At 47.0% G+C, this 14,791-nt stretch overlaps 1 protein-coding gene across 1 annotated transcript in view; it reads left to right on the top strand.

Annotated features, from left to right (window-relative positions):
• Positions 1-14,791, top strand: part of LOC139264064 (collagen alpha-6(VI) chain-like) — a 178,460-nt gene that overhangs the window by 43,197 nt on the left and 120,472 nt on the right. Inside the window, exon 5 of the mRNA XM_070880162.1 lies at positions 9,406-10,026. Coding sequence (XP_070736263.1) covers positions 9,406-10,026 — 621 coding nt within the window. The remainder of the gene's footprint in view (positions 1-9,405; positions 10,027-14,791) is intronic.

The following is a 14,791-nucleotide window of genomic DNA, read 5'->3' as shown; positions in this document are numbered from 1 at the left end:
TTTATTTTACACAAGTTGTTGTGATCTAGAATGCACTGCCTCAAAAGATGGTGGAAGCAGATTCAATAGTAACTTTCAAAATGGATTACGATATACACTTGGAAAGGAAATATTTGCAGGGCTACAGAGAAAGAACGGGGGCCATGAGACTAATTGGATAGATCTTTTAATTATTCTTATAAAGAATATTACTACAGTTGGGATAGAAAGGGAGAAAATAATTGACAAACTAACAGTGCTAAGAGAGGATAAGACCCAAGGTCCAGATGGTATGTGTTATGTTCATAATAAAGTAATGTAACTGAGTACTGTGGACATGAGTAAGTGTGACCTTAGCTCCTTTATTCAAACTCCAGAGTATTGGTACAGCATGGGAGGCCTGCTTATATACAGTGCTCCCAAGAGATGCTGGGATCCCTTCGGACTCCAACAGGTATGCCCTCTGGTGGTGATATGATACAGGTTACTTAGGGTTGCACACATAACATCACTCCCTCCCAAAGTCAATAGTACACTTATTTACAGGGTGAGACGATCTGGGGCTTTTCGCTCCCTTGTCGATCGTTTCGGTATAAATGCAGGTGTGGGTGAGTTGGTTGGTTCTTCGCTGGGCTGCTGGGCAGCTGGCCTTGCTGGGCTGCTGGATGATGGGGAGTTGAGCTTCGTGATGTCGGTTGCCACCTGTGTGTGTGTTGGAGGGTCGAAGTTGGTGGTGTCCTCTTCGGGTTGCTCGTGGCTGTCTGTGAATCGCAGTTTGGTTTGGTCCAAATGCTTTCTGCAAGTTAGTCCATTTGCAAGTTTGACCTGAAACACCCAACTCCCTTCTTTGGCTATGACAGTGCCAGCAAGCCATTTGGGACCATGCCCATAGTTGAATATAAATACAGCGTCATTGACTTCAATATCGTGTGACAAGTTTGCGCGATCATGGTACATGCTTTGTTGATGCTGCCTGTCCTCGACATGATCATGGAGATCAGGGTGGACAAGGGAGAGCCTTGTTTTGAGCGCCATTTTCATGAGCAGCTCGTTGGGGGAACCCCGGTGAGCGAGTGGTGTCTGGTGCTGGAGCAGGACTTATGATAGGCGGGTCTGCAGGGATCCTTCCGACACACGTTTCAAGCTTTGCTTGATGGTTTGAACTGCCCGTTCTGCCTGGCCATTGGATGTGGTCTTGAATGGGGCAGATGTGACGTGCTTGATTCCATTGCAGGTCATGAATTCCTTGAATTCAGCACTGGTGAAGCACAGCCCATTGTCGCTGAGATGGACATCAGGCAGGCCGTGCGTGGCGAACATGGCTCGTAGGCTTTCGATGGTGGCGGTGGATGTGCTTACAGACATTATTACACACTCAATCCATTCTGAATAAGCATCCACAACAACCAAAAACATTTTGCCTAGAAACGGGCCCGCAAAGTCAACGTGGATCCAAGATCACGGTTTGGAGGGCCATGACCACAAACTTAGCTCGGTGCATTGCTCAATTGAGAGCAAGTGTTGCATTGGTGCACGCATGACTCCAAATCTGAGTCGATGCTGGGTCACCACACATGGGATCTGGCTATAGCTTTCATCATTAATATGCCTGGGTGGGTACTGTGTAGGTCGTGTATGAACGTTTCCCTGCCTTTCTTGGGCAAAACCACGCGATTGCCCCACAAAAGTCAGTACGCCTGTATGGACATTTCGTCTTTGCGCCACTGGAACGGCTTGATCTCTTCATGCATCTCTGCTGGGACGCTGGACCAGCTACCATGGAGGACACAGTTATTTACAAGGGAGAGTAAAGGATCCTGGCTGGTGCAGGTCCTGATCTGGCGGGCCATAATGGGTGACTTTTCGTTTTCAAATGCATCCATCACCAAGAGCAAGTCTGCAGGCTGTGCCATTTCCACCCCAGTGGTGGGCAATGGTAGCCGACTGAGAGCATCAGCGCAGTTCTCTGTGCCTGGTCTGTGACGGATTACATAGTTGTATGCAGACAGCGTGAGCGCCCATCTTTGGATGCGGGCAGAGGCATTGGTATTAATGACCGACCGACCGACCTCAGCGGGTGGGGGGGGAGGAAGCCGTTCCTGATGGCGGGCGGCGGGGGGTAAGGAGACAGTGAGAAGGCTGCAGGAAGCCTCAGAAGTTGAGCACCCATTCCCGACGGCAGGGGGGGAGAAGGCCGTCGGGAAATGGATGCCTCAACTTCTGAGGCTTCCTGCAGCCTTCTCACTGCTGCAAGAAGCCTCAGTGCTGATCATGGAAGGGCAATGTGCTTTTATTAAAAAATGTTCAAAAATTAAACAGCTACAAAGAACGACAAAAATGGCCGAGTGCCAATGTTTCCTTCACACTGCGCGTGCGCGAACGCTCCAACGCGCACGCGCAGGGTTGCCAGCAGGAAAAAAACTAATTTAAATGGTACCCGCCCCCTCCCACTTACAAAATCGGCGCGAGTGGTAGGCTTCGCCCCCCTGGGCGCCACGCAAAGCAGACATGGAGCTGCAGGGCGCTCCAGAATCGCGCGTTTTTTTCCGGCGCCGTTTTCGGCGGGAAAAACGGGCGCCCAGCTCGGAGGGGCGCCCGTTTTTTATCGTGTGGAAACTTGGGCCCAATGTTTCAAGCGGCATTGATGGGCTCGATGATCACCTCCGCAGCGCCAACAAGGTGTTAACTGCCTCGCATTAACGTTTGATGGCAATTCTGGGTCATCTGAGGTCGGGCAGCTGCAGGCGTGTACGTTCTGCCATATGCATTCCTGCCTGTTACTTTGTGTACAGTACTTGCCGAAACCTCTTTATGCTGCGAAATTTGTTTGGTGTTATCGCTGGTAGACATAAATGCCTGGGTTATCGTTATGGCTTTGCTTAGGTTCGGTGTTTCAACAGTCAATAGTTTGCGAAAGATAACCTCATGGCCAATGCCAAGCAGAATGAAGTCTCTTAGCATTTTCTCAAGGAATCCATCGAATTTGCAATGTCTTATAAGGTGCCTTAGCTCGGCGATGTAGCTCGCCATTTCCTGGCCTTCAGACTGTTGACATGTGTAAAACCGATACCTTGCCATCAGAACGCTTTCCTTCGGATTTAGGTGCTCCCAGACCAGCATACACAGTTCTTCATATAATTTGGTTGTTGGTTTCACTGGAGCTAGAAGATTCTTCATGAGGCCATAGGTTGTTGCCCCACAGGTGGTGGGGAGGATCGCCCTTCGTTTGGCAGCGTTTTCATCCCCTTCCAGCTCGTTGGCCACGAAGTATTGGTCGAGTCGCTCCACGAAGGCCTCCCAGTCATCCCCTTCTGAGAATTTCTCCAGGATACCAACAGTACTCTGCATTTTCACGTGATTGTTTGTTATCCCGTCGCCAGTTGCTATGTTCATAATAAAGTAATGTAACTGAGTACTGTAGACATGAATGACCTTAGCTTCTTTATTCAAACTCCAGAGTTTTGGTACAGCATTTAAAGCCTGCTTATATACAGTGCTTCCAAGGGATGCTGGTATCCCTTGGGACTCCAACAGGTATGCCCTCTGGTGGCGGTATGATACAGGTTACCTAGGGTTGCATACATAACATCATGTACCCACACATGCTCAAGGAAACTAGGGAGGAGATAGGAGAGGCACTAGTTCATATATATAAAAGTTCCACAGAAGAGGGGATAGTGCTCGACAACTGTGGATAGCTAATGTTGCTCCTATATTAAGGGAGATAGAACAGAACCTGGGAACTATAGAACAGTCAGCTTACTGTCAGTGGCAGGAAAGATACTGGAATCTAGATTCGAAGAAGTGAGAGAAAGAGCATCTAGAGTCAGCAAATATAACAAAAAATAGTCAGTATGGATTCAGAAAGTCAGTGTTCTGCAGCATTGAGGTGCTGTAAACACTGACAAGCACTGCACAAAGATACATGGCTGCATCCTGGCTCTCCCATGACTTCCTCCATATGCTTATGGAGGCAGTCACAGCATGCAGGAAGGTTCTCTTCCCTTCCAATGGGTGGAAGGGACCTCCCCAGGACACCAACGCAGCCTGATTGCATGTTGCACAGGATGGCACAAGCAACAATGCCTGGTTGCAAAATCATTAGTGCCCTGTTAGTGCCCGCGGGGGTGTTAATGGGAAGTGCAAATTACCCACATTTCTCCCCTTTTGAAGAGTTTTTAAGTTTTTTGAAGTATGTTTAAATTTTATTTCAGTATTGTTAGTGTTTTTTCATGTATTGTTTTGCATTTTTTTTTAAGTTTCAAACTTGGTTTTGGTGACCAGTTAGCCTTCCCCTGTATTTCTACTTTGAGAAGGAACAAGAGGCGGAACAGCAAGCCCCGTGCTGAAATGCCAGGCTCCAGACCCGATCCGCCCCAGTAGCCACATCTCACTGTCTAAAGGCCCACTCCGGGTGACCACTCATTAATGCTTGACCTGTGCCTCCCTCACAGAGCAATAACTTGAGTTGTGTCAGCTGTCAGACATCTGCAGGCTCAGCTGATAAAGGAGACCATCAGCTGACTATGATCCGAGCCCAGTACCAAATGGGTCTTGCCATCCATCTTGGACATCAAACCCAACTCAGGCCTTGGTGACATGTAGCTGCCCTCCATAACTACCAAGCAGCCCATCTGCCGATCACTCTGCTACTCCTTCATGGAGATGTTTCCCCAAACTGTCCTAAATCATTTTGTCCTTATCCATCAGTGACAGGAACATCTCACTCAAAGCAATCGGACAACATTCTTACTGTTACCCTTGGTGCCTGTTCTTCGACAATCATAGAATGACACAGCACAGAAGAAGACCATTTGGCCCATCGTGCCTGTGCCAGCTCTTTGGCAGAGCTATCCAATTAATCCCACTACCCCACCACCCCCGCTGCCCTTTCTCTGTAGCCCTGCAATTCTTTTTCCCTCTAAGTATTTATCCAATTCCCTTTTGAATGTCACTATTGAATCTGATTCCACCATCCTTTCAGGCAGTGCATCCCAGATGACAACAACTTGCCATGTAAATAAAAGTTTTCTCATGTCTCCTCTGGTTCTTTTGGGAATCACCTTAAATCTGTGTCCTCTGGTTACCGACCCATCTGCAACTGGAAACAGTTGAGCCAAAATTAGCCCCCGCCGCAAATGCGACGCACCTCCCATGTTTCGACTGTGGTGGCCTCTTGCAGGAAATTGGCTCTTTAGCTTTTTTTTTTGAGCGGCCTGCAGGTGGGTCATGAAGGGAGCGGAAGTGCGGCGGTGAACGGAAGTTCGGTAAGTAGAGGGGCGGAAGTTGGGAGCGGGGGAATGTCTACCGCTGTCAGTCATCAGCACAGAGTAGCGCTGATGACATCATCATGCTGGTGCGTCACCACGTCTCTCTCCTTCATTTAAAGGGGAGACCCTCTGTGATTCTTTAAATTAGGTCCACTGGGCCATCAGGGAGGGTTTTGGCCTGGCCAGCATCCTGGCACCTAAGATGGGGTGCCAAGCTGCCTGTTGGCGGCCCGGCCGAACCCGGGGGCATGATTGCTGGCCTGACATGGCAGTTGGCAGACAAGAAAAAAGATGGTGGCAGCGGCAGTAAATCCTCCCCTTTAATGGCAGCCGCACCGGCATTTTAGAAGCACTCCAAGCACAGTGCACTGACAGAAAAAGCTGTCTGTGGTACCGAGCGGCGGGAGCAAGATTTTCTGTGCGGTATTTTGGGTTCGGGGGAACATCAGTGGTGTGTGCTCTGATGACACACTTAGGACGGATCAGCAGCAGAAGAGCGGTAGGGGGTGGGGGGAGCAGGTCACCGCCGGGATAACGCAGGAGTGGAATGTTTAAAATGGTGGCCATTACACAAAAATCGGCGGCCATTCCACTCCACAGCGTGGCCAGTAACAGGCCTTAAGGGAAGGGGCGATTTTTGCCCCAAGTCTCCTTATCTACTCTATTAAAACCGTTCATGATTTTGAACACCTCCATCAAATCTCCTCTCAACTCTATCTGCTCTAAGGAGAATAACCCCAGCTTCTCCAGTCACTCCACATAATCATGAAGGGAATCAAATGTTATTTCCAAACAAGGTTTTATTAATGCATTGAAATTTTCTTCCCTTTTGGTCCTGCTCTAAAGATCCTAATGTATGTCAAGAAGTGCCTAGAAATGGCCTGAAAACACTTGCCTGATCATGTGGGCCAAGTCTAAAAGGTGCACCTCAAGACCCCCTGCCTGGCCCTCCCTCTCCCAAGGTTTCCTGGATGTCCTGAGGACTCTGTGTCCAGTGCACAGATCTGCTGCAAAATAGAGCAGTGTCCTTCCCTGACTCCTTGATGAAACTCTCTCCTGCTTTAGGTAGGAGCTTCCAACTCCCAACTGCAACAGGGCCAAAATTAGGCAACATTCTGTACTAGTTGCTGGCCTTTTTTACACTTTTTTAATGGCAATTTACCTCCACCTTCATCACCTCCTAAAGGCTGACTTCATGCTGGAACATGAGGGGCAATTTCACAGGGATTGCAGATTCGAGATAGAGCTCAAAGCCAATAAAGTATTTTTGAATGTAGTTTTGAATAGAGTGGGGCTTGAATCCATGACCTTTGGACTGTGAGGCAAGAGTACTACCATCGAGCCATGGCTATGGTCTGTAATCTAATATTATGCAATATAGATAATGCTGCTCATATTTGGGAAATAATAATTATTCATTCGTAAATTTTTTTATTCGTTCCTGGGGTGTGGGCGTCGCTGGCAAGACCAGCATTTATTGCCCATCCCTAATTGCCCTTGAGACGGTGGTGGTGAGCTGCCTTCTTGAACCGCTGCAGTCCTTGTGGTGAAATACTGAGAGTGTTGTTTAAATATTTAGCATTTCCATACTAATTCTCTTATTTGAATTTGCAGAACCGGATGCTTATGTGGTATTCCTGGTTGAAGGGTTTCAAGATATGCATGCATTTAAATAGAAACAGATTTTTAATATGGGAATCATTAGCCAGTTGAATGTTGGACTGGATAAATACAGAATTGGACTTGCTCGGTTTCATAGGGATGAATAAATTTAGGAGCCGAAATTGCCCCGCACACCATTATAACGCGGTAATCTTCCATGGCCGGGACATTTATTGCCCAGCTCGGAAGTTCCACCCCCACCGCGGACTTCGGTCATTCCGCCCCTCAATGGCACACCAGGGCCCAGCACCCTGCCGGCAACATCAGCGCTATGCAGATGCTCCGCGTAGCGCTGATGTGGCAGAACACCCTTAAAGGGGAGGGCAGCTGAACACTCTGCTGTCCCCTTGGCGGCTGCCACTGGGCCACCAGGGACACCCTCAAAAGGGCCAACAGCCCGGAACCGATAACGGAGCGCCGGGCTGCAGGATGGCGGCCCGGATGAGGCGAGGGCCACAATTGTCGGGCCGACAGAAGAGAAGTTGCCCCATGACCTGCGAAGCTGGCGGTGACATCGGCTGGTGCCATTCTCACCACCCGCGGGGCAATTTCCCCCATGGGGAGCAAAGGGGCAGGTCGGTGTGAGGTCGGAATGCACGGCATTGACGTCATTGCCGTGCGTACACCAGCCTGGGGCGCAAATCGCTGGGTGCAGCACGACTGGCACAGCGCCCCCCTCAAACCTCTGAGCCAATTTCCCCGAGGCACTATCCACACCTTCCCCGAGGTGATAACCTCATTATGCCCCATTAGCATCCCCCAAGGGCGCTAATGGGGCTATAAAAAGGGCAATTATGCCCCCTGACTTCTTGCAGAATAGTTTTGTAAATAAGAAGGAAGTGTTAAATCACGTCAAGAAGAGTTTCAACTTTCAGACTGGGAAGTGTCACTGGGCACGCAATATGCCATTGACAAGCTGAACACAGCCGACTTCATTCCACTGGCTGAAAGTCAAAAGTATGAAGGCATTTCCCAGATTACAGTAATAATTACTAAAGCATCATCACAGGCTGGCGTTAAAACACATTTTGAAGCTTTGATCAAAAATAGAGTGATAGTTATTTCCATCGTCGTATCGGAATCAGAGTTCCATCAGCTGCAAGTAGGAATTGATTCCTCATCGTTCCCACTTATTTTCCAAAGTAGTTACTTGAATAATCTGTACCAGTATTCAGATAATGTGGTTCACGCAATACAAGGTATAGCTAAACGAGAGACCAAGTTTAAACAACCAGCAAGTAAAACCCTAATCTATGTTCTTTGGAAAATGAGTTCTGTTTTCCCCATGCGAGAGTCCCAATCTTTGTTTTGCTCTCTCTAACATTTTTTTAAAGTTTGAATTTTAAGAGCTTACTCACTTCCTTGTTCGCTGTCTGTGAGAATTCTGTGTTTTAATTGGCTGCTTAGACAGCCTATTGACATCACAACAATTCGCACAAGGGGATCCCCAATATACTTTGTTGATTTGAATTAAAGGTCAGAAAACCCGAAGTTCTCGACACAGGGATTGCAAGATTATTGTGCAAAGCATACTTCGGGGCCTATCGTATCCAAAGGAATTTCTATCCATAAGTAGCAGTAACTTAGCCATCATAGTAAGCGGCCAATTGGCTGGTCCATTCTCTTTGGGGTAAAGGTGGCTGCAAGCGGCCAGGGAACTTTTTGAACAGATTCAACCCTCTGTAGCGGCTCGCTAATCTGTTACCTGAGCCACAATACTCCAGGGCACCACTGCTGATTGACCAGTCAGCCTTGCTCGCTGATGGAGCCTCCAAGAGTAGGCCTGTCACTGGGACTGGGATTGCTGCTGCTCAGCTGCTGATAATCCTGCAGGTCAATGCTCTAATGGTTGGACAAGCAACGGGAAGCTTATCGTCGTTTTGTGCTCGCCAAAGTTCACAGAGGCATTTTCCTCCCTCAATCTTCCCCCACTCCCTCTTTCCTTCGCTGTAAACCACTTGCCTGTCTTGCTACATCACACAGATATGTACAGATGAGGGAGGCCCATTCAACCCATCTTGCTCACCCTTCCATAGAAATCCATGATCTCCCCAACACAGCCTCTTGAATTACTCCAGAGATGAACCTTTTCCAATAAAATTTAGAATCTAATATCCACAATAAGGTCCCTGTCACTCATTTTCAAGGGTTTTTAACCGTTCCTTGTAATTCGGTCCTCGGCAATCAGCCTTGTGGCCTTTGCAAAGCTTCCAAGGTTGGATGGTTCCTTAGTTCCTCAACAACAAGTACAGAACATAATCTCCAAGGAAGAAGAGAAACATCAAAGCTTTGGAAGTGGTGCAGAGAGGAGTCACAAGGCTGATTCCCACCATCATAGGCCAGAGTAATGGGGGGTGGGTTAGAAAAATTTGGACATGTGGAAAAGTTATTTTGATATCAGAGAACATTTTTTTTTATTGCATTTAGGTCTCTTTCTGAAAAACGAGTCTTCATTACATCTCACCAGTTTACAATGTTGTGTTTTTTTTTACAGTGTGCCTGTCGGCCTTAGTTGCTGATATTGTTTACCTTGTGGATGAATCTGACAGCATTGGCGAAGCAAACTTTCAACTGGTCCGTAATTTTTTGGTCAATGTTACCAACGCATTGACTGTAAGCTCAGAAAAAGTGCGACTCGGTTTGATTCAGTACAGTACTGATCCTACACCAATGTTTTACCTTAACACATTTCAAAACAAGACTGATATCCTTGACCGTATACAAACAACACCTTATAGGGGTGGAGGGACATTTACTGGGGCTGCCATTGATTACATGATGCAGAATTACTTTACAGAAAGTAATGGTAGTAGAAGAAATGTTGGAATTCCTCAGATTGCTGTGGTGATCACTGATGGCCAATCCCAGGATGATGTGAAGATTCCAGCACGTGCCCTCCGAAGTTCTGGTGTCACTGTCTATGCTATTGGAATCAAAGATGCCATTGAAAGTGAACTCCGAAATATTGCCTCATACCCTCCGGAAAATTACATTTTAATTATTGATGACTTTGAGCAATTGAAGACACAAGAAAGTATAATCCAGAAGACGATTTGCAAAGAGATCATACAAACGATCTCAGTTAACATACGGGAAGCAGAACTTCTTGAGCAAGGTGAGACTTTTAAAATACAAATTGGTGAAATCCAAATGAATTTGTTAATCATAGAATCATAGAAATTTACAGCTTGGGAGGAGGCCATTTCGGCCTATCGGGTCCTCACCGGCCAACCAAGAGCTATCCAGCCTAATCGCATTTTCCAGCTCTTGGTCAGCAGCCCTGTAGGTTACGGCACTTTAAGTGCATATCCAAGTATCTTTTAAAAATGGTGAAGGTTTCTGCCTCTACCACCCTTTTAGGCAGTGAGTTGCAGACCCCCATCACCCTCTGGGTGAAGAAATTTCCCCTCAAATCTCCTCTAAACCTCCTCCCAATTACTTTAAATCTATGCCCACTGGTTGTTGGCCCCTTTCCCAAGGGAAAGAGATCCTTCCTATCCATTATATCCAGGCCCCTCATAATTTTATACCCCTCAATCAGGTCTCCCCTAAGCCTCCTCTGTTCCAAAGAAAACAGACCCAGCCACTCCAATCTTTCCTCATTGCCAATATTCTCCGGCCCAGGCAACATTCTTGTAAATCTCCTCTGCACCCTTTCCAGTGCAATCACATCTTTCCTGTAATGTGGTGGCCAGAACTGCACACTTGACTCCAGCTGCAGCCTAACCAGTATTTTATACAGTTCAAGTAAAACCTCCTTGCTCTTGTATTCCATGCCTTAACTAATAAATCGATTTATTTGAAGATCCAATAACATTCACATTTAATGGGTTCAACTTCAAACATTTTCCTCTTTGGCATCCGATCATTTTATAGCAATCTGAAGGTATGCAAAAGTTTGCATTTGGATTGATTCTGTTCGCACAGATGATGTAGTTAAAATAGTCTGCAAAGAAAGAACTTGCATTTATATAGCGCCTTTCATGTCCTTTTGCCATCACAACCAATTAAATACTTTTGAAGTGCATTTAAGGAGGAAATCTGGAAGGCTGAGGCCAAACATGTGCTCTTAAAGCAAAAGGCTGGGAAAAATAATTCTCGAGCCCCGTGGATGTCTAGGAACTTACATGGGAGGATTAAGAAAAAAAGGGACACTTATGTCATATATCAACGGCTAAATACTATAGAATCTTTAGAGGAATATAGAAAGTTAAGAGGTAAAATTAAAAAGGATATTGGGAATGCTCAGAGAGAGCACGAGAAAGTCTTGGCCAGTAAAATTAAGGAAAACCCTAAAATGTTCCATAAATATATTACGAGTAAGAGGGGAACTAAAGAAAGAGTAGGGCCTATTAGAGACCATGAGGATAATCTTTGTGAGGCGGTGGAAGGTGTTGGGAGGGTTCCGAACGAATACTTTGCATCTGTTTGCACAAAGGAAAGGGGAATGAAGATACTGCTATCGAGGAGGAGTGTGATATTCTGGATGCTAAATAAATATAGTGAGAAAGGAAGTATTAAGAGGTTTAGCAGCTTTGAAAGTAGATAAGTCCCCAGGCCCGGATGAAGTGCATCCCAGGCTGTTGAGCGAAGTAAAAGAGGAAATAGCAGAGGCTTTGACCATCATTTTCCAGTCCTCTTTGGATCTGGGCATGGTGCCGAAGGATTGGCGGACTGCTAATGTAGTACCCTTGTTTAAGAAGGGAGAAAGGGGTAGGCCGAGTGATTACAGGCCTGTCAGCCTAACCTCAGTGGTGGGAAAATTATTGGAAAAAGTCCTGAAAGACAGGATAAATATGCATTTGGAAAGGCAAGGATTAATTAGGGACAGTCAGCATGGATTTGTTAAGGGAAGATTGTGTCTGACGAACCTGATTGAATTTTTTGAGGAGGTAACCAAGAGGGTCGATGACGGTCGTGCGCATGATGTAGTATATATGGACTTTAACAAAGCTTTTGATAAGGTCCCACATGATAGACTGGTCATAAAGGTTAAAGCTCATGGAATACAGGGCAAAGTGTCAAGTTGGATCCAAAATTGGCTTGGAGGTAGGAAGCAAAGTGTAATAATTGATGAATGTTTTTGTGACTGGAAGGATGTTTCCAATGGGATTCTGCATGGCTCAGTACTGGGACCCTTGCTTTTTGTGGTATATATCAATAATTTAGATTTGAATATAGAGAATATGATTAAGAAGTTTGCAGATGACACTAAAATTGGCTGTGTGGTTGATAATGAAGAGGAAAGTCATGGGCTGCAGGAGGATATCAATCTACTGGTCAGGTGGGCAGAGCAGTGGCAAATGGAATTTAATTCAGAGAAGTGTGAGGTGATGCACTTTGGGAGGGCTAATAAGGAAAGGGTATACACATTAAGCGGTAGGCCACTTAATAGTGTAGATGAACAAAGGGACCTTGGAGTGCTTGTCCAAAGATCCCTGAAAGTAGCAGGCCAGGTGGATAAGGTTAAGAAGGCGTACGGAATGCTTGCCTTTATTGGCCGAGGCATAGAATGTAAGAGCAGGGAGGTTATGCTTAAATTGTATAATACTTTGGTTAGGCCACAACTGGAGTATTGCGTGCAGTTCTGGTCGCCGTATTATATACTTTGGTTAGGCCACAACTGGAGTATTGCGTGCAGTTCTGGTCGGCGTATTATAGGAAGGACTTATTTGCACTAGAGAGGGTGCAGAGGAGATTTACTAGGATGCTGCCTGGAATGGAGAATCTTAGTTATGAGGACAGATTGGATAGGCTGGGTTTGTTCTCATTGGAACAGAGGAGGTTGAGAGGAGACCTCATTGAGGTGTACAAAATATTGAGGGGCCTGGACATAGTGGATAGTAAGGGTCTATTTCCATTGGTGGAGGGGTCTATTATGAGGGGGCATAGTTTTAAGGTGGGTGGTGGAAGGTTTAGAGGGGATTTGAGGGGTTGCTTCTTGACGCAGAGGGTTGTGGGGATCTGGAACTCGCTGCCTGGAAGAGTGGTGGATGCAGAAACCCTCACTACTTTTAAGAGATGGTTGGATGAGCACTTAAAGTGCATTAACCTGCAGGGTTACGGACCTAGAGCTAGTAATTGGGATTAGTAATTGGAGTTGATAATTGGAATGACCTTTTGTTGGACGGAGCAGATATAATGGTAAGCACTGCAGGGAATAGAATAAGGCCAGGATGATCTCCTGGACTAGTATCAATCACCTAGATGGGTCAGAGAGAAATTTTCCCATATTTTTTCTCCCTAAATTGGCCTGGGTTTTAACTGGTTTTTGCCTCTCCCAAGAGATCACATGGCTCCGGTTGGGGTGGAGTGTAGAATGTTTTAGTATAAGGGGTGTCACAGTTGTAGTGAGGCGGATTGGTTGGGCTGGGTGCTCTTTGCCTTTCCGTGATTGTTTATAGGTTTATATGTAACCTTTAGGGCTGCTGACCAAGGGTCGTGCGGCTCTTTGTCAGCCGGCGCGGACACGATGGGCCGGAATGACCTCCTTCTGCGCTGTAAATTTTTATGTTTCTATCTTTCTATCACTGTTGTTTTGCAGGCGAGCACAATCTGCACACAGCAAGGGCCCATAAACAGCAATGAGATGGATGACAAGTTAACCTGTTTTAATGGTTTTGCATGAGGGATAAATATTGACTAGGGCATTAGGAGCACTCCCCTGCACTTTGAGAAAGTGCAGCGAGATTTCTTGGGGCCAAAATTGTCTCTTTCTATAAGGCCCATGGCCGCCACTTTTAGGCGGTGCAGACTGGCCGCCAAGTCCCCGCGGAGGGGCCGTCCTTTACAAGTTTTGAAGCGGTGTCGGGGACTGCTCCGCCTGTTTTTCTGCCGTGGCGTGCACGCGCCGACCCCTTACCGACCACTGGCGACCCCCGTCCTGAAATTGCCCGTGGAAAATTGCCTCTTTTGAATATTGCCCTGCGGGAGCAGTGCAGCCAACTTTTGCTGTCGGAACCCTTTCTGTGGCTTGGCGGCATGGCCGTCCTTAAAGGGGAGGTGGCCCTGCCGGTGACTCCATCTTATTTTTTTGTTGGCCGACTGCCACGTCGGGCCGACAATTATGCCCGCGTATTCGACCGAGCCGCCAATAGGCAGCCTGGCACGCCCTCTAGGGGAGGGACGTTGTGACGCGCCAGTGCGATGATGTCATCAGCGCAGCTTCAATCGTCGGCTACTCCAACCCGGCCCCATTTCTGCCCTGCTAGTGGCAGCTACTCTGATGTGACCTCACTTCCGCCCCGATGATGAGGTCACTTCCGTCCTGCTTCAAAAAAAAGCACGGGGTGTTGAATTTGTCCCAATTGGCTGCCCCATGCATTTTGGCTGATGGAACACATTGAAAATGGTAGGTGCAACTCATTTTGGGCGGTGGGCAATTTCGGCCCCCTTATGTTTGCCTGAGTCGGCAGAGTTAACTTTGCATCTGAAAGACGGCACCTCTGACAATGCAGCACTCACTCAGTACTTCACTGAAGATCTCGAGAAACAGTGTTGATGTCGTTTGTCTTGGGTTTCTCACAGATCTTCTTACGTGTGCTCAGTAGAACCACCCGCAGAAATTCACTCTTGTGTATTGAGCACCTGGAGCACCATCTCAGCCTCCTTCTGAAGTCCCCACCATCACAGAAGCCAGTCTTCAGAAAATTCGATTCACTCCATGTGATATCAAGAAATGGCTAGTGCACTGGATACTGTTGTGTATACAATAACTCAATAGACAGAATACTATAAACTCCGAACCTGGTACAAACCTGGGTCTACTTTATTAGGGCCCAAAGTGATTACATTACAAGATGGCTGATCTTTTGTAACTGGGCTGCACACACGTGCGCACAACCCAGTGACCTCCGACAGTGGCGCCACCTGGTGGATAG

Source organism: Pristiophorus japonicus, chromosome 5 (assembly GCF_044704955.1).
Source record: "Pristiophorus japonicus isolate sPriJap1 chromosome 5, sPriJap1.hap1, whole genome shotgun sequence".
NCBI classification, from domain to species: Eukaryota; Metazoa; Chordata; class Chondrichthyes; family Pristiophoridae; genus Pristiophorus; species Pristiophorus japonicus.
This window is presented reverse-complemented; position numbering and strand designations above follow the sequence as displayed.